Here is a 19,251-nt window from a genome sequence, read left to right as displayed (position 1 = left end):
GCAATACCACTATCAGATAGGCCATTTCATCGACATATCCATGGCACTTGACCGTAATCAGCTCATACGAGTCTACTCCAGCCGCCTTGTTAAATCTTTGGTTCCGGCAGAGTTTGGCGAAGAGTTCATCCACAGTGTAACCAACGACCTTCTAACTTCATTCAACAACAACTTGTCCCAGCCAACAACTCATTCACAAAATGAAATAAACAGCATAACCAACAAGTTCAAGACTTCCTTCTTGTCACACGGAGCCAAACTGCAATGGGTGTCCTTTCAACGGGTTTTGGAATCTCTTTTACGATTCAAGTCAGTAGATCAAGTCTGTAATTATTTGATTTTCTTGGACGCTCTCCAAAATCCAGAATCGCAAACATTCGGAAACCCAAACAGGTCCAATGACCGTCTTTCGTTTTCAAACGTCTCTTCTCCAAAGAGAATTGCATCACATGTCAGCACCAGATCAGTAACTAGTGGTGGAACAATACGACATCAACAACATCAAAATCAAAATCAAAATCATCATCTGTCATTGCTCGATCTTCATTCTTCTCCATTCAGAGACAATATCAACGCCAAAAACTGGATTTCACAGGAAACACTTTCTCAGATCATTGAGCCATACTACGAAACACTCTCCGAAGAATCGATATTGGCGTATTTGTCTTTCACATTACTTGGCCTTGATTCCAAGCTTTTATCTTTCCTGAATAACAAAGAAATTGAAATCCCGGCCACCGTCAATAGGAGCTACTCAGGTCTCTTGACTAATATATTGGAATGTGCATTGTTATATAAAAACTTGCAGATCTTTATAGAATCCAAAATGGGCAAGATGAGCTCACCAATCAAAACAGCTTACTTGAGAGTTCTAGAACTACAGATTAATTCTTACGTTACCCACATCAACGACTTATTCACAGTACAACCTAGCTCCTTGATAGCAGTGTACAATTCGATTTATCCATGGATACCGAAATTGAGGTTCCTTTACTCACTTACTCTTGATCAGGACACATTGAATGGATTCGATTTCTTGACCAAGGTTTACGGTCTTACAAAGTTTGGAGATGTGGTCATCAGAGAGTTGAGTGAAGTTATCTTCTACGACATTTCCAAACCATACTTTGAAATCCTTGAAAATTGGATCATAAGCGGAGATCTAATTGACAATAGCGATGATTTCTTTATCAAGTTTAACCCAGAGAAAAACTACATCAATGACATAATAGATTTTATTCCCACAAAAATCCCAACATTCATTAGTAAACGGTCAGGATATAAGATTTTCCAGATCGGCAAAACACTAATATTCTTAGCCAAGTACTGCAAAGAGCTCAATTGGCTCAACCAATACACTCACAAATACACTACAGAGATATTTCTGGTGAATGGAGGCTTGCAGTCAATGTCAATTAATGATGTAACTGAAGTTGTTAACAACCAATATTATGATGTTATGAATTACCTCACCACCGTGTTGCAGGGACCTAAGAATGAACTATACACACATTTGGTCAATTTTAAGAAAATTTACTTCACTGACAGCAATGACTTCATAGACGTATTAATTTCCAAAGGAACGAGGATATTTGAAGAATCTTCAACAAACATATCTTCAACATATCTCTCGCAGGTGATCACGGAAGCTGTTAACTACTCCTCTATGCAACATTTCAGGTACAAGAATCGAGTGGATGCAAGAGTATTAAATCCTACACACGGTAACGTTGGATGGGAGGTATTTACAGTTGAATACAGAATTGAGGATTTAGCAATCAATTATTTACTTGAACCACAAATGAGCCAGTATCTCAAGATGTTCCATTTCGTATGGAAAATCAAGCACTTGCAGTTTGTATTGAACAACAATTTTGTTGATGCAACCAATTTGAAAAAGAATGACTTAAAAAGTATATTACAGAAGTATCGCAAAATTCGTAATACTTGGAACCGTCTGAATATCAGAGAGAGAAAGATCGTTTGGGTTACGAAGGCATTCAACACAAGCAATCTAATTCGGGCACATATGCAGAAGTTCTTGAATTCCTTGATAGGATATATATCGTACGATATTATCGAGAACAACTTCAACTCAATTATCAACCGAAGCTACTTCAAGACCAATATTGCCGAAGAAAAGTTTGATAATGTTGAACTGAAAAGTTTATTAAGCAGCCTTAACCCCGAGTTTGTAAGGTCTTTCACAGTGGGAAGCGTAAATGAGGACCATGTTGACCACAATGTCAACGAATTGACGATTGACGAAATAATAAAAAAGCACGAAGATTACTTGAGAGCAATTACGAATTTTAAACTTCTCAGCGAAGATAGCTTGGGCAAGTTAACACAGTCGAGCTATATTTCCCAGATCTACGAGATACTCCATATTATTTTTAAGTTTGTTACGAGTTGTCGAGAGTTCCACCATTTGATTGTTAATTATGTATTGGTGCTTAACCTCGAAGAGAATGAAGACTCGTTGGAAGACGATACGATGGTGCAAATTGACAATGACTTGGAAGAGATCGAGAGAACGTTAGTGGCAGTTGTGGATAGAATATATAAAGATATCTACAGTCTGGAGTTCAAGCTACGGGAGAGAGAATTTGTGCAAGATCTCAAGATCGACTTTGAGCTCAGGGACTTAAGCAGACTTTTTTAGGGTATATAGACCAGCCACATTAATGGGATAAGAAAGAAATTAAAGAAAATATTACTTAAGGACCAATGATAATTATCAGATATGGCGCAGGCTTCCAGATAGAACACAAATGGGGTGAAACCGTTGCACCAACTCCGAACTACCTACTCCGATGCATGCCAAGATGGCTCCGTAGGATGTAATTCGGTGTGATAGACTCCCTGGCCCGAGCCCGTGGAAAGAAGGAGATGCAAACCGTGACATTCTATTTTTGCCATGTAAGCTTTGGCTGATAAGAACCGACGGAGATTGAATCCTCGGCAGGAAAGTGGTGCGCCCCACTGAAAAAATCATCTGCCCCACAAATATTTCATCTGTCTAAGAGCATGCTAGGGAGAACTGGCGAAGGATTCGCAAATGGAGTGTGAAGATGTCAAGAAATATGATATAAAGTGGTATGACACGGTACGGACGACTTATGGAAAGACCACTGTGACAAACAAGAGAGAATGTTAATACGGCCGGGATGTTGTTCGATTTTTAAACGAGATATATTTCCGACTGTTTCTGTATAATTGGAAACTATTGTATAGAGATCTCTCTACCGACTATTTAACAATACGATTCCAACGGTGTGATCCAGAACGGCAATTATGCTCTTACACGTCACAAACACGATTATTTGGATATCTATCCCATCTAGTAGTTCCCGTAAAATCACCGTCAATACAACTAAATCGTATTCTACCTCGGACTTGGGACTTTCCGCTCGGCACACGACCCACTATGAATTTTTGTAGCCCCACTATAAATCTTAGCGATTCCCCGGATTCTTTTAACATGCGATTGGATTGAAATTTTTCACACTCGTTTCCGGTTCGAACTTATTTCATATTCTTAATTTTTATTCCTTCTTGAGTTTCCACTTGTCAAGGTCCTTAAATTGAGACGTAGAACACACTTGAAGATTGGTTTACCTTTAGAAGTTTGGTACCTTATTATTTATTAGTCCGATCTGGTTGAAGCATAGACTCAATTATCTGTTGGCACTCTATTTATTCTCATACAATTATAGAACATATTCATAATGGACGAAGTTGATACTATGTTGGTAGACAACGTTAAGTCGTTTGCCGCCGGTGGCTTTGGTGGTATTTGTGCCGTTTTGACGGGACATCCGTTTGATTTGGTTAAGGTTCGTTTGCAGACTGGAATGTACTCGTCGGCCATCCAGTGTGTGAAACAAACCGTGGTTAAGGATGGTCTTTTCGGGCTTTACAGAGGTGTTTTACCACCCCTTTTGGGTGTCACTCCCATGTTTGCCGTTTCTTTCTGGGGTTACGATGTGGGTAAGAAAATTGTCACCAGCTACTCAGGAGTATCTGCTGATAAGTTTTCTGTGGCCCAGATCTCTACTGCTGGTTTCATTTCTGCCATTCCTACTACTCTTGTTGCAGCTCCATTTGAGAGAATCAAGGTCATGATGCAAATTCAGGAAGGTAAGACAGGTGTCTCTATGGGTTCCGTAGTAAAGGAAATGTACAGGACTGGTGGTATCAGATCCATTTTCAAGGGTTCTGCTGCTACGTTGGCCAGAGACGGTCCAGGTTCGGCTTTATACTTCGCTACCTACGAGATCTTGAAGGAAAAGTTATCCACCCCAGGAAAGGACTTGTCTTTGGGTGCTATTTCTACTGCTGGTGGTTTTGCTGGTGTTTCTATGTGGTTGGGTGTTTTCCCAATCGACACTATCAAATCGACACAACAATCTTCTAACGTCAGCGTTTCGATTCTCCAGACAACCAAGAACATCTATGCGAAGGGAGGAATCAAGGCATTCTTTCCTGGTGTTGGTCCAGCCTTGGCTAGATCATTCCCAGCCAATGCAGCCACTTTCGTCGGTGTCGAATTGGCCAGAGACTTCTTGAACAAGATTGTCTAACTTCATTTCCAGGCATATGTCTTATTTTATTGTTTATATAGTATAAAAGTTTGAGCAGCCTTAAGAGAATGTAATTGTATGACTGAAATTTCGCAACTATTTAATTCGCACATGAAGAAGAGTTGCCATATTGAGAGTCTAAAACGAGAAAGAGAAAGACAATTTCTGTCACAATAAGTCAAATCTTCAATTCTCGTATATTCTCGTATTTTACAGAGAAACTGGCAAATATCAGGATTTTCAGAATTCCCACCAATGTCATTTTTATGTCTAGTATTCTTTGCTTTTCTCAAATCTCGTATCTAATTCTGAAGCTTTGTGCGCCATAATATTTCTCAATCATAGCCAGGTCGTGCACGTGCACAACATCCCGAACAAATAGAAGCCAATCCTTAATGTTTGATAAGAGTGGATGAGTTTCTCCCAGCATTGACTCTTCAATACCACACCATCCATCCCGTCACGATGCCATTATCCGAGGAACAAGTATGTAGTGAGAATATCACAATTGTCTTTTCTGCTGAGAATTCGGCACACTTTTGACAGAATTCGTTTATATGAAAATCTACAAGAAGTTCCAGTCAAGTAATTAATACTAACCAAATAGGTGAAATCTGAGCTCTCCAAGATGCAAGCCTTCATTGAGAAGGAAGCTAGAGAAAAAGCTAAAGAGATCAAGTTGAAGGCAGACGAAGAGTACGAAATCGAAAAAGCTTCCATTGTCAGATCTGAAACAGCTGCTATTGACTCTACCTATGAACAGAAGCTCAAGAAGGCTTCATTAGCCCAACAGATCACCAAATCTACCATTGCCAACAAGACCAGATTGAGAATCTTGTCAACCAAGGAAGAGGTTTTGAACGAAATTTTTGACGAAGCTGAGAAGGAATTGAAGAAAATCACGACTGACAAAAAGCAGTACTTGCCAGTGTTGGTGGGTTTGATTGAAGAAGGTGTCTTAGCATTGTTGGAAGAAAAGGTCTCCATCAAGGTTAGAGAAGAAGACGTAGCTGTTGCTAAAGAAGCCATCGTAGAAGCTGCTAAGAACTTTACAGAGAAGGCCAAATTCGATGTAGAGATCTCTATCGACGAGTCAGACTACTTGAGCAAGGACATTGCAGGTGGTGTCGTTGTTGTAAATGGAACTGGAAAGATCGAAGTCAACAACACCTTGGAAGAAAGATTGAAGATATTGTCACAGGAGGGATTGCCAGCCATCAGATTGGAGTTGTTTGGACCTTCTGCCTCTAGAAAGTTCTTTGATTAGAGCGTAGCATTTTGGTACTTTTTGTTTACTTCATTGTGGGACACCACTCCGTTTATAAAGTCTTCTAGTTTATTTATGATTCAGTTCAGGCAAGTGTAGATGTAAATGTTAAGTGAAAATTGGCGAATAATTGGTGGTGATAGTTATACATCCATATATTTGAAAGTTTGTCGTGGCCCAGCTCTCTCACTAAACTGTCACAATTTCAACTAAATTGAGTTTAATCCTGTCGCTAATTTGTGGCCCCTTTCGCGGTAATTCGTGGCGATTACTGAGAGTCTGCCTAACCGTCTCCCTAATTGCGAACAACGGCAGGAATAGTGAGGTGCAAAAAAGATATCAACCTTCACTGATCGAAACTCATCTCCGACTTCTTCCTCATAGAGCAAGTTATCTTTCTTCAAAAGTTCCACGTTTGTCGCAAGGGACGGATTCACTATTGTACGAACACTGTTATTGTCCTCAGTGCTAGTCTCATCTTATGATATCACTTTTGCACTGAATAATACAATATACTATCTAATTCATCTGGATCTATAATGATATCCAGAGTACATACGACAACAGTACGATATCGACTAACCAGTCTCGGATTCAAGAGATTTAGTATTATAAACATCTCCCCTGGTTCGAATTCTGCATTATCGTCATTTTCATTTTCAACTTCAACTTCATTATCATTTTCAACTCCAAATTCAAATGCATTCTCATTAATAAATTCAAGATACAAATCCACGAACAGTCGTAACATAGAGGCTCTTAACAACCTCAAAACTAGTATCCCCCATAGTATGACGGAGCCGGCTGATGCTTACGACCCCGAGCGTGGGCTAGAATACGATATGATGGACAACTCCATCTACAATAGATTGAAGCCGATTACTCCTAACGATCTGTATGTATCGTGTACCATATTCGATTACAACGGAAACATCACAGCTGTGTCGAAAAAGTATCCCAAGATGAAGTTCTTGCGTGACAACAATCTTTTCCCGCGTGACTTGCGAAAGATCGATACCTCTTCTATAGACGTAGCTCCTTCTATCATGGTAAGAACTCCCAACTCTATAGTCGTAAACATGTTGCATATCAAGGCTATTGTCACTAAGGACACAGTCATGGTGTTTGATACGTCAACTCCATCGATAGCTACGCGTTTGGGGTTATTCATGTATGATCTTGAGATGAAGTTGAAGCTACCAGCTGGTAATCTCAGCTACGAATTCCGGGCTCTCGAATGTATTCTCATTAGCATCATGAGCTATTTGGAGGCCGAAGTGAAATCGCATCTTTCCAGCTGTGGCCTCATCCTATCTGAATTAGAGGACCAAGTAGACCGTAATAAGTTGCAGGACTTATTGATCAAGCTGAAGAAGTTGTCCAGTTTCTACCAAAAGACTTTGTTGATCCGAGACATCTTGGAAGAACTTTTAGACAACGACGAAGACTTGGCAGGCATGTATTTGACTGAAACAAAGCAGTTCGATCCCAAAGTTGAAAATTACGAGGAATTGGAGATGATCTTGGAAGCGTACTACAAACAGTGTGACGAGTTTGTCCAACAGGCGGGTTCTCTTCTAAACGATATCAAGGCTACCGAGGATATCGTCAACATCATCATAGATGCCAACAGAAATTCGTTGATGTTGTTCGAGTTGCAAGTAACCATATACACCTTGGGGTTCACTGTAGCTACTTTGGTACCTGCTTTCTACGGGATGAATCTTAAGAACTACATAGAAGAGTCGACCTACGGCTTTGGAGCTGTTATTGCCCTTTCAATCATTCAAGGATTGATTGTGACTTTTATCAACTTTCGCAAATTGCATAGAGTGCAGAAGTTGACAATGATGGAAACAAATACCAAGAAGATGGGGCGGCTAGCCAGTAGATTCCACCACAGCTCCAGTCCTGTGGGAACATTCAATAAGGATAAATGGTACTATAGACTCTTCTTTGGAACGCGCAGCACCAACTACCATCGTCCTACTACTAAGGAGAAGGACGTAATCTGGCGCATGATCAACGACGACAAACCGTTCAGATGACAGACATAATAACATGAATACATGATAACATACTAACACGATAAGTTGGTATATCATGATATCATACTACACCTTCTAGATATACCAAGGCATACTACATAGACTACATGTACATAGTGAACAGTATGAGTTTTCCGTAGAATCTCTATTATATTATACAAATTGAACCTTTTGAGAAGGCGAAGGCAAGAGCCTTTCTAATGCTAGATGTTAAAACTATACTTTTCACAATGTGATGTCCATTTCTGAATCTTCATTCCGAATTTCATTTGGAATTCTTCTTTAATCGGAATTGTCGGCCTCATCAGAGTCAGACTTGTTGACGATAGCACTATCTTCGTCAATATTCTCATTGTCGCTTTCCTTTATGTAAGCTGGAAATTCATCTTCATCTTTAGGTTCAGCGATCTCGCTTAGTGTGGGAATGCTATCGTCGTCACCAAATTTCTTGTGCTTGTTCTTTCCCGATTGCGAAGATGTGGAAGAACGACGTTCTCTGAATATAGGCTGAGCATCTCTTTCAGCACCGGGTTTAATCAATGTACCTTCTACAGAAACAACTTTGCCCGAGGTGTGAATGGTCTTGACTGTGAACTTCAACTTGCCCTCGATTTTACTCTCGTTCTCATCTACCCAGTAGCCAAACGACTTGGTTGCCGCATCTGCAATTTCATCTTCCTGGCTAGGAATGAACTGCCAGTTGTTAGGAATGTTGTACTTCTTAATGGAGGCATTGAATGTATCATGAATCAACAAACCCAAGTGGGAAGCCGTTTGCATGTAAATGTAACCTTCCAAGACGTCTCCGACTTGTGGCCTCCATATCAAGAAGTCTACAGTTATCCATAAGAACGTGAATGGAGAAGAGCCTTCGATCTTGGACACAGTGATGGCATTGCCCTCAGCATCTTCACTGGAGTTGTCTTCAGAAAGCTTGATGTTGGAGTATGACAAAACCACACCACCAGCTTTAGGTAAATATGTCATAATGAGCGGATCCAAGTGTTGAGCTTTGAGACCATTTATAGGACTGTTGAGATGAGCAGGAGCAAGCGACACATAGAGAGAAGTCGAAAACTTATAAAAACATTGAGACACGCCTTCATCGTTGGTAGGGTTACTGCTGACTGGAATGATGGACCTTCTTCTCTTGTTACTGCCCTCTGGAACGGCAAGTCCCGTTCTTTTTTTGATTTCGACAGACATGATTAGGTGCAAAAAAAAGATGAGATGGAAGAGACAGGTGAAAATTTAAGGGAAATTTAGCTTTTTGCTGCAGATTTACACAAGGACCAGGGATAAAGCTTCTAGACTACTCTGAACTCTGCAATTTCACCTCAATATCAAACCAGTATAAACTGTCGAAACCTATAAAGGATATTTAAAGGAACTCAATATAAGTCCTTTTGGGATGAGAAAAAAATTTGAAAAATTATCCTGTATATCCAATACTGCACACAACAAAAGAATAAGCGATGATAACTGATTCAGGTTACAAATATGCCATATCTAACTTATCTACTAAACTTGGAATTCTCTTAAATATATTGCTTATTGACATATACTGCTTATTGTAGATTCTACATCCAAACTCTTATAGACTTAGTGGATTCATATATACAATTGCCAGGTGTTTAGCGGATTATACCGAGGCTCACTGGTTGCTAATCACTCTAAATTAGTCTATATAATCTGACTTCTATGCTGCCAAGTCTTCGTCCGCAGGCTGGTGGTGGACTTGGTATCTAAAGGAAAGTGACTCCTCTTTCTTGAGCAACTCATCCTTCTTTTTAAACGTAGGCTTTTGACTTACGGCTCGAATAGGACTCTTGAACACAGCAAAGTTACGTAAGATGGTATGCGAGTACTTGGTAGGAGCATCTTCTGCTTCGGTATAGTCTGGAACTCCCGTGAATCTCACCCGCTTGGACCCACTACTGCTGGTATTGCCTGAAGAGTCTGTAGACGAAGAAGAAGCTGTCTCAAACAGTGGATCGATCTGGCGAGTTACACTGTTGTGCTGGGTGTTTCTTCTAGTCACCAGATCTCTGGTTCTGCGAGGTTTGGCAGTAGCTGTATTAGCAGTAGCTGTATTAGCAGCGGTGGTTAAAGCAGTAGCCGCTGCTGCGTTGGTTACTGAACTAATGGGAGGTGACTCAACTGGAGCTGGTGGGGAAACCTCTTTTGGTGGAGGATCTATATATTTCCTAATAGGAACAGAAGAGGGACTATTGGGATCAAACGTCACAGAGGTAAATATCTCCTTCTGTTGCGTCATCAACGTTCCCGACTTTGCTGCCTGGCGCAAATGCTGTTGCAATCTCTGGTTGGCGGACAATTTTGCTGCCACAGCTGCTGGATTCACAGGAGGAGAGTCTACTTCTTCTACTACAGAATTCAACTGCTTCTGATTCTTATTTACGGAAGGAGTTGGCGAATTCACGCTCTTGGTATTGACTCCATTCGCAGCAGGTTTGCGAATTACAGTACCAGATGGAGATTTCAATGGGGAAGAAATGGTGTTGTTTCTCGTCAAAGCAGTGGCTGCTCCAGACGTGGCAATAGCGTCATTGATGTTGGGACTGCCCCTCACTGGCTGAGAGTTGGATCTACGTCTAGTGGCAGCCGGTGAAACTATACTGTTGGTAAGCGTTGAAGGAGATGGGCCCTCAATCGTAGACATGGATCCATTGGCATTCATGAAGAGCATGGAGTTTGGTCTGGATCGTACAGGGGAAGCTTTTCCATTAGCAGCACTACTAGGTGGTATCAACATTGAATTACGATTGGGAGAATTCAACGAATTCTTTCTCATCAACGGCTTGTTGATTGAACCATTGCTTGTGATACTCGAAACAGAAGAAGATCTAGAGCCTCTAGTTTTAGGAGGTTCTATCTCCAATTTTTTCATGCTCTTTTCCAATCCATTGACACCAGCATTACTGGACTTGCTTACAGATGGGAATGCCTCTAGCACAGATTCCCCTGTCTTTGTAGCAGAACTGGTGGTGATAGTTGGAACTGGAGCTTTTATATTTCCCGTATTCACTGGTGCTGGTTTTACTTCATGATACTCCTGGTAGATCTCAAATAGGTTTCTCCTAGGAAGCTGGTATACCTTTCTGAATCGTAATTCTAATGCAATCCACTCCTGGCCAAACTCGTCAAATTTATCCAAGGAAGTTTCCATCATGAGGTAGCCCTGGTTTACGAAGTTTATCAAGTCGCTTATGTTCTTGAGATTGATTTCAAAACGTGAATCCTGACGTATCAAACGTGTCAAGTTAGCAATCAACATTCCATTCTTCTTCATAGTGTTGAAAGTATCATCTACACCACCCAATATAGCTGATTTAAAGTAGTTACCATTTTTTGCTTGAAACAAGAACTTGGAGTCCGTCAAATGCGAGTAGTTAGATAAGAAGATTTTTCTGCCGAACCTTCGGAAGATAGTGTAGATGTCATTAAGTCGTAAAGTTAAAAGAAAGATCTTGTGCAAGGCGTATTCGTCTATGGTCTTGGCTGGGGTGTGTCTCAAGGTTTTATACATAGAGATCATGGGTCTCAACTGAGTCATTATGGAGTCGATCTGCTTATTGAGCAAGAAAACCATCTTAACATCGATGTCTATCAACGATGCCTCTACAAAATTTTCGTTTTCCATAAGTGCCTTATCTTTGGGTAATTTGAAAGACAAGTCGTTCAACGTCAAGTCAAAGTCTTTATCGGTACAGAAGATCTCATTGCCGACTATTTTAGTCAAATCCAGGTAGTATTTGCTAGCATCACCCTTGATCATTTTGGACTGCTCTACTTTGGCCTGTGCCAATCTCTTCTGATAGGCTTGTAAACAAGTGCTACATAGAGAATCTAGAGCTTTCATCGTCTTCAAGGCCGCAGGAAGTTTAGGAAGATCCGTCAAGATTCCTACTGGAGTATCTGCCAAATCGTAGGGAATATGACTTGAAATTGTAGAGATGTTGATAGTTGTGGGTTTGAACAATTTGAAGTTTGAAAGCAAATCCAACTTGGCGTTGAACGAATTTTCACTGATAGCAAATACTGAACCCGACAAGAGCACTATGTAGTGCATTAAGGGTAAAGCTCCTGGTGATATCTCGTCAGATTTGCTTTCAGGTGTTTTTTCTGCCTCTTGTTCTTCTGATAAACCCTGCTTGGGCTCCTTATTTTCTGGTGGTGCCAGACTTCCTTCTGCGCATTGTTCGGAAAGTCGACGGATGCTTTTGATAAACACCTCGAGCTTGGTGATTGCATATTGATACTGTAGTATTTTGCAGTCGAGTGAAGTGATGTATTCTGGCTTGTATTCATCCTTTTCTGAGTCTTTAGGGTCCTTACTTCCGCTTGGTTTGGCTGTGGACATTTTATGATCTGAATGGATTTATGACAGTATTCAATAGTTTATAGTTATAGGAATCGATAGTTATTATTGGAATGGATACAGATATCAAATGTTACTAATGGTAATTAGTTATGATTATCAGCAGTAATAGTTATTAATGCTCACAGTTCAGTTATGATTTCTGAAAGGATGAATGAAAAGTGTGAACTCAATGTCAAACCAAGATGAAATATCCTGTGAAATTGGAATGGCTCGATGTATCGAACTAATGAAGTTGTTAGTACCTAAGGTGAACGCACCAATATGAATAAACAACTATAGTGCAACAATTATCTCAATGGAGATGTATTGTTCGGATGACAGTTGAGACGAGCGATCGCTGGATGGTAAATATCCGGAGTAAATAGTAATATATGGTATATTCTAACGAATTTGGAAGACGTGAAGCTACAATCCACAATATGAAACGGAAATTCGACAACAACGACGCCAGCGGATCGGACGACGAGGTACTACGGGTGATTATAGATCCTGATGGCTCGAAGGGGTGGGAGTGAAAATACGTATAGCTGAGAAAGAGAAACAGAAACAGAAGTTGACGTTTGAAAAGGCGGACATTAATGGTGGGGGAAAAAAGAAGGTACGGCGACGAGATGCTGGGTGGGGCTGAAGAGCGAAAGAAGAATAGTGAGAAATAATGAAAGAATAGCGAATGTTCCGTTGCGAAAAGCAGGAGCTGGTAGCGAGAAATAGAGCCCGGTGGGGAGTGTAGCGAGAAAATAGTAGAAATAAATAGCGAGAGATTTCTGTGTAGCCCTGCCGTTGGAACCGGTAGAACATACGTTCTCCCACCAGAACTAAAAGCTGTGGGTCGTTTCAGAATAGAATATTGAACGATCACACCGTATTTTGCTGGACGAACCGTAGCATAGTCAATATTGCCATGAATCGTATTTTTATATACGCTTGTGTTCCCTTAAGAGGTCCTTCTGGTTTGTCTTCATCGCTAACTCCTATTGCCCGTACGAGACTCCAGTAAGGTGAAACGCGGTCACATGACGTCTCTGTCAAGTGCATCAGATCAGATAAGGCAGTCTTGAGCAGATCTAACCGGATCCATCCAGGGATATGCCTGTGGAACGATAAACACATTGAAAGTCGGATATTTGTCGTTTGTGGAGTTCTTCTGAAGTGTGAATTGGTAAAGAGATACGCCTTTACGTTTTTCGCAGTCAACGTGGAACACAGTATCATGCCTACAGTAGCATTCCTAACAAGGCTCCATCGTTGTCTCAGAAACAGGTTCAAGAATAATGAAATACGTCAATTACTACCACCAGGTAACTACAGTATATCCTCGTATTGTTTTAACTGATCACGGTCTAGAAATGCTAGAAGCAAGGTCATATATTCGATAGAGCATGTGGAGAGACTTAGCTGATAAGAAAATTAGACTACTTTACCCCTACAATTTTTTCAATTTCACACAATGAATTATACTCGAGACAAGTGTTATGATCATCCAATGCCAAGCATAGCCCACTCCTAGTAACCCCTTGAAAGTTGTTCGTTTACTCGTTGCTGAAGAACTTTGTCTTTAAAAGCCATAATAGTCTCATGCGCAAATCGGAGATAATGGTCCTGTCTGCAGCATCAACAAAAATAGGTTTGAAAACGACGACATCTCTGCAAGACATTCTTGTTCTGCGACATTTTTCCTACCTCCATTTTTCTACATTTTGTGAGAAGGTCTCCTTCAGAGTACAGTGGGTCCCTATTCGAATTGGTCTCGCTTAATTGTCTCATCAGCACATTTCACAATATGGCGTCTTCGCTTGTGTTCTACTTTGTTGGAGTCTTGCTTTTAGTTCATTCGGGATACTCTTCTTTTGAGTTCCACAAGCTTACGGTACTTTCACATTATTCTGGAAGCTTACCTGTAGACATTGTCGCTGAAGCAGTAGTTGGAATCCTCATTATCGTCATTGGTTCCATTAGTTCCATCAAGAATTTGCCGGTATTGTCACTTAAAGGTGAAAAGGTGTATCATAAAAGCACGTATTTGAAGTTTATAGAAATGAAGAATGCTGTGACAGTGGCAGAAAAAGTCGGCTTGAGCGACTATGACGAGCTCAAAAACAGAATTGGTTTCATAAACATCGTCAATAAGAGAAAGGAGTATACAGAATGGTTGGCTTCTGGACAGACAAAGGCGTAGTGTTACTGGCATATATATATCTAAATTCTAATGTACACAGTCTGAATAATCTTTTGAAATTACTTAGTGAATTACGTTGGAATGGTATTATTGAGTAATTGCTTCTATGAAGTGCCTCTCAAGTAGGAAGTGAAACAAGATCTGAATCGTAAAGAATTGGATTTTCTCTCGGTTGTCATCGTACTCTCGTTGGTTCTGTGAATATGTTCTGTATTATTGGTGGAAAATTGGCTTTTCAGTATTCTATAACAGTATCTAGCTCTTATGTTGAGTTGCCTATTGACTCTTCTTTTGTACCTTTTCAGCAGCAGCCTTCATCTTTCTCTCTCTGCTTGCCTTAGCCTTTGGGCCTGCCTCGGTGTCTAAGACGAAATCCCACCATCTGAAGGAAGAAGCGTAACTGCCAATGAAGTAGTGGTGATGTTCGTCGTGGTGGTCTGCGCCTGCCCAGAATGGAAGGAAGTTGTGCAACGACCATGGGAATTCGTATCCAGAGTGTGCGTCCACGGCTTGAAACAATCTCAATACGATCCAGATACAGATGGTGAAAAGATGCAAGTTTCCAGTCAAGACACACCAAACAATTGGAATACCGACGGTACCGAAACCCAACAACATGACTTCAATAGGATGGGCGTACTCAGCTGCTAAACCAAAAGGAGCAGCATATCTGTGGTGTTGTTTGTGGATGTATTTGTAGAAAACTCCGTAGTGTAAGGCTCTGTGGAACCAGTAGTGCCATGCGTCCTCGAGTACAAAGAAAACAGACAACTGGATCAAAATGTCGGTGACGGATGGAAAAGGAACTTGGTAGCTGATTCCAATGTATTGGCACAAAGGATGGAAGAACCATATAGGAAAGGCTTCAACGAGGAAATGCGAAGTTAAAACAGACTTGAGACATTCCCACTGTTCCTTACTGGAAGGAAGCTTGGTGTCTTGGATCTTGAACTTGTTGAAGTATGGAATTCTGTCGATGATCATCCATGGGATACATCTGCCGAAGTAGAAGAACTCGTGGGTGACAAAAAAAAGCAAACCGGTAGCAAACAAGTCGTTACCCATGTAATAGTAGTAGGCACCCCATATTTGTTCGAAAGTGTTGAGGCCATCCACCTGCTGGAAGTTTTGCAACGAGTCGGCGAACGAGGTGACGTTCTTGAAGGTCGAGTAGTCGTGGTAGACGCTGGACATGATTAGATCTGATTCAAGATTGCTTGAGATGATTTAGATTGGACCGAAACGCACGGCAACGGAATTATGCAAGTGAACAGTTCGGAGACGGTGCTGTCAAGATAAAGCGAAGAATCAGACAACCAAACGAAGTTAGCGAACAAGATGTTGAATCGTGCAATCTGGGCTGATGTTGGAAGCAGGCAAATCTGTGTATATATAGGCGTAAATTTGGCGTGTATGTCAACAGAAATTAAGGAAAACTTTTCAGATGCGCGGTATACGACGGGAACGAATTTCTATACGAGAGCGGCGTGTATACGAGCAGCAGCTAAGATATGATTGCTATAATAAGTACGGGACTGGCTGGTAGACGAGGCGACAATGTCGTATGGATGTCTACCCAAACTAACTGAAAAGTAGATCAAGCGATGATGGTTGGATATGGATATGTTGCAAGGGAACCTCGTCACCTACTTCAGAATCTTTAGCAGCGAACTCATTGCTATTTAAGGAATCTAATGCGTGTTAAGTAGCTCTTAGTAAAATCCAAAACTGTTCAATTTGGGTCCAATTTGGGAGAGAATAGATAAGCATCTGTAGCCTCTAGATAAATCCTCTACAATAGGGCTTATGTTCATTTCCAAATAAAACCTTGGACTTATTGTCAGTATCAGAGCATTATTTATTTCCCTCTGCAATTGGCAATGGCCGTATCATTTGCCTTTGGTATGTCCTCTTTGCCTTCTTGCTAGTTCACTTGGTATTGTTGCGCTCCATTGTATTCTGATAGAGTTCAAGAAAGCAAATTGCACCTAGTTTAGAATTGAAATTAACTCTGGATAGCAAACAGACAATGCTAGCAATAACCACTATCAGACAATTCGACTGACTTAATGTCGTCCCCGTTGTAATCAATGCTTTCTGGGGTATTCTACATTGAAATGGTTTGACTTTCTTCGCTGATAAATAGGTACATGGTTAACTTGTAGATGCTCAAACTCTCAAAGATGTTCATGAGATGCACATAAAATTGAAGTCTTAAAGATTTATCGTCAATCCTGTCGAAGTTCTCTTAGCTCATCCTACAATAAAGTCATCTTTCGTCCTTTGAATGAGTTCTCCATGATTTTTCCAGTGCTTTATCCACAGGTATGCCGTTATACTTTCGATGAAGAAACTAGCTGCTTGGAAGGTACAAATGGCAGAATCACACGTTGGCAAATAGAATTAACTCTGTCATTGCAAGTGTACAAAGGATAGCGAACAAAGGAAAAAACAGCAAGTTTTGAGTTTGAATATGGTAGTTTTCCAGCACTCCCCACTTGAATGATGTACCTTTATTCTCGTAAAAGTCTACTCCACAGTACATGTCAATATACGATGAAACTAATAGAATTCGCCCAATTACAATATTTCAAAAGAATAATATAATGTTAACCTACAGAAGTGAATAAATATGTAGTGGCAATATAAAAATCCAAACCGTCGTCGTATCAAATAATTAATGAATGTAGTGATGCGTTAATGTAATTTACTTTCATGTATCATCATCCATCGTGCTATGAAGTTAATTTTACATTAACAATTCAATTATCAAGTCGTTTATCTTCAAGAATATGTTCATTTATGTCATCATGTCATTTACGTTGTAGTTCATTTCTTCATCTCGTGGCCCAATAGTAATCATCGTAGTCGTTGAAGTTCACTTGTGGCTCCATAGAAAACTGTGGAATCTGGAACTGAAACTCAGCCTCAGGAACTATACCGTCAAGTCTTACGATCTCTTCGTTGGAGATGGGATGATGCATGTCTGAATCACTGAACATCTCATAATCTTGTTCAGAGCCAAATGACGAAACAGTCGAGTTATGAGACTCATGCGAGTCGTAGTACGAACTCAAGATATCTGTTTCTGTCACTGCGTTAGAAGAGGAAGCTGAACAAGCAGTTGACGAAACTACAGGTGGTTCAGAAATGCTAGATCCCATTCCTTCTACGTCTTCATAGATTACTCCTCCTGTGATGTTCTTTTCACGACACAAACTGTCCAACTTGGCTCTGTCACAATTGGGAAAGAATACCCGCAACACATTCTTTCCAGAAATGTACTTGATGGGCAACTCTCCCAACTCAAAAAGGTTCTTCAAATCGCTCTTCAAATCCAGCAACTGCTTCTCAAACCGTTTGATGTTATCCAACATCTCGTCCATGATTTCTTCACTCAACAACGTCTCAGTAGGGATGTTCAAATTGAAGCTGATGGGGAAATCCATGTAGCAGCCTACAATTACTTGATCAGCCTCCATCTTTTCTTGCTGAGTAGCAGATGAGTCGGTTCTGGCCAACTGTAAAGTGACTTGATGATGGTTAGGAGTCAACGACAAGTTTAATCTGATAGTGTGGTTGATGTTTTTGGAAGGATTGAACTTGAATAGATTACCTTTCCGGCTATTCTCTAGGTTGTTCGTATTGAACTTGTCTTTGAACTGACAGAGGAGCGTTCGATACGTGAGCCTTACGTTCTGCTGATAGAGCTTCAATCTGAAACTCGACTGGTATGCCAGCGAAAAGTTGTGGAACATAGAGCCATGATGCAACTTGCTGAAGATCTTGGAGCTGCCGTGATTGCTCGTATTGTAGAACTTGGAGAACATCTTGTGTTTGTTGAAAAACGTATAGTTGTTCGAGTTGAGCTTGTGGAACGCCCAATTGGGACCTCCAGAATGCGCTCCAGCAGCTCCAAAGCCAGTAAAAGACCCATAGAAGCGATAGAAGTTCAGCTGGCCACCTCTAAATTGACGAGGGTTTCTGGCACGAACAGGTATAGGCACTGCCTGGGGTTGTGGCTGCTCGTTGGCTAGGTTTTCACTGAGCTCTTGGAGGGCCCGCTGGATCCTTTTGGAGATGTTTCTTGTCCTGAGCGCTATCAAGTTCCGCAAGCTTTGGACATTCATGATATTCATAGTGGGAATGATAAAAACAGTGCTATAATAGGAAATTGATGAAAGTATGGGTACGATACAAAGAGATGGTATCGATAAATAAGTTAATGAATGACAGTATTGATGCCTGATAATGAAGCTGTTGTGATTCAAATCAAGTTGTTGCTACAATTCAAGCAAAAAGCTATGTTTCGTGTGGATATGTTATGATGTGGCTTTCCGATGTCGGAGCCGACTCGGGTTATCGAGTTTGTGAATAGAGAAGACGTGCGCTGGGCAACAAGTGAAACACGTCTGGATATGAGGCTGACGGATCTGTAACGGCCCCCAAGTCTAGGGCCTAAAAGAGTTGGTGAAGTAGAGAAGGAAAAGGAGAAGGAATATGGGAGACGATTGGTGAAGGTGAAATGACTAAAAGAAATGGCTGAGTGCGGGAACCAGAATCATAGCGGAAATTAGAAGGTGATAGGAGATTAGGAAGGCATACAATCTGGTTCGAGAAGAGTGTGAAAATGTCCCCTACAAAAGAAAAGCCATACAAATCCACACAAAAGTACTCCATACAAAAGTAGTACCAGTGTCCGGTTTGTGCTAGAGGTTGCCAGTATAAGTTGGTCGATTTCGCAGTATTTTGATCTCTTTGTCTCGCTC

General features: G+C 40.8%; 9 protein-coding genes across 9 annotated transcripts; 5 read left to right on the top strand and 4 right to left on the bottom strand. All coding sequences in view use genetic code 12, as the record gives it.

Annotated features, from left to right (window-relative positions):
* Positions 1–40: 40 nt before the first annotated feature.
* SPC98 (spindle pole body component) lies at positions 41–2,665 on the top strand (the record flags this gene model as incomplete). The annotated part of the gene is made up of 4 exons (XM_001385069.1): positions 41–393; positions 562–1,940; positions 1,971–2,190; positions 2,218–2,665. The coding sequence occupies 4 exons, from the start codon at positions 41–43 to the stop codon at positions 2,663–2,665; spliced, it is 2,400 nt and encodes a 799-aa protein (XP_001385106.2).
* Positions 2,666–3,731: 1,066 nt separating this feature from the next.
* On the top strand, positions 3,732–4,586 carry CRC1 (Mitochondrial carnitine carrier; the record flags this gene model as incomplete). Its single annotated transcript, XM_001385068.1, has 1 exon — positions 3,732–4,586. One exon carries the CDS (start codon positions 3,732–3,734, stop codon positions 4,584–4,586), a length of 855 nt encoding a protein of 284 aa, XP_001385105.1.
* A 465-nt stretch (positions 4,587–5,051) lies between these two features.
* Positions 5,052–5,853, top strand: VMA4 (vacuolar ATP synthase subunit E (V-ATPase E subunit) (Vacuolar proton pump E subunit); the record flags this gene model as incomplete). The annotated part of the gene is made up of 2 exons (XM_001385067.1): positions 5,052–5,072; positions 5,194–5,853. 2 exons carry the CDS (start codon positions 5,052–5,054, stop codon positions 5,851–5,853), a joined length of 681 nt encoding a protein of 226 aa, XP_001385104.1.
* Positions 5,854–6,698: 845 nt separating this feature from the next.
* MRS2.1 (mitochondrial magnesium ion transporter) lies at positions 6,699–7,901 on the top strand (the record flags this gene model as incomplete). The annotated part of the gene is made up of 1 exon (XM_001385066.1): positions 6,699–7,901. The coding sequence occupies one exon, from the start codon at positions 6,699–6,701 to the stop codon at positions 7,899–7,901; it is 1,203 nt and encodes a 400-aa protein (XP_001385103.2).
* A 282-nt stretch (positions 7,902–8,183) lies between these two features.
* RPS43 (DNA-dependent RNA polymerase I subunit A43) lies at positions 8,184–9,107 on the bottom strand (the record flags this gene model as incomplete). The annotated part of the gene is made up of 1 exon (XM_001384718.1): positions 8,184–9,107. The coding sequence occupies one exon, from the start codon at positions 9,105–9,107 to the stop codon at positions 8,184–8,186; it is 924 nt and encodes a 307-aa protein (XP_001384755.1).
* Positions 9,108–9,600: 493 nt separating this feature from the next.
* On the bottom strand, positions 9,601–12,228 carry FUN21 (hypothetical protein; the record flags this gene model as incomplete). Its single annotated transcript, XM_001384717.1, has 3 exons — positions 9,601–9,989; positions 10,044–12,008; positions 12,108–12,228. Coding segments are annotated over 3 exons (2,475 nt in total), but the record flags the coding sequence as incomplete, so codon positions are not given.
* A 1,858-nt stretch (positions 12,229–14,086) lies between these two features.
* On the top strand, positions 14,087–14,482 carry PICST_36226 (predicted protein; the record flags this gene model as incomplete). Its single annotated transcript, XM_001385065.1, has 1 exon — positions 14,087–14,482. One exon carries the CDS (start codon positions 14,087–14,089, stop codon positions 14,480–14,482), a length of 396 nt encoding a protein of 131 aa, XP_001385102.1.
* Positions 14,483–14,681: 199 nt separating this feature from the next.
* PICST_78360 (predicted protein) lies at positions 14,682–15,790 on the bottom strand. The gene has a single exon (XM_001384716.1). The coding sequence runs from the start codon at positions 15,674–15,676 to the stop codon at positions 14,759–14,761; it is 918 nt and encodes a 305-aa protein (XP_001384753.1). The 5' UTR covers positions 15,677–15,790; the 3' UTR covers positions 14,682–14,758.
* Positions 15,791–17,035: 1,245 nt separating this feature from the next.
* Positions 17,036–18,932, bottom strand: PICST_89559 (predicted protein). Its single transcript, XM_001384715.1, has one exon. It carries the CDS (start codon positions 18,619–18,621, stop codon positions 17,320–17,322), a length of 1,302 nt encoding a protein of 433 aa, XP_001384752.2. The 5' UTR covers positions 18,622–18,932; the 3' UTR covers positions 17,036–17,319.
* Positions 18,933–19,251: the final 319 nt, after the last annotated feature.

The sequence above is a fragment of the Scheffersomyces stipitis genome, chromosome 5 (assembly GCF_000209165.1).
Source record: "Scheffersomyces stipitis CBS 6054 chromosome 5, complete sequence".
NCBI lineage: Eukaryota > Fungi > Ascomycota > Pichiomycetes > Serinales > Debaryomycetaceae > Scheffersomyces > Scheffersomyces stipitis.
This window is presented reverse-complemented; position numbering and strand designations above follow the sequence as displayed.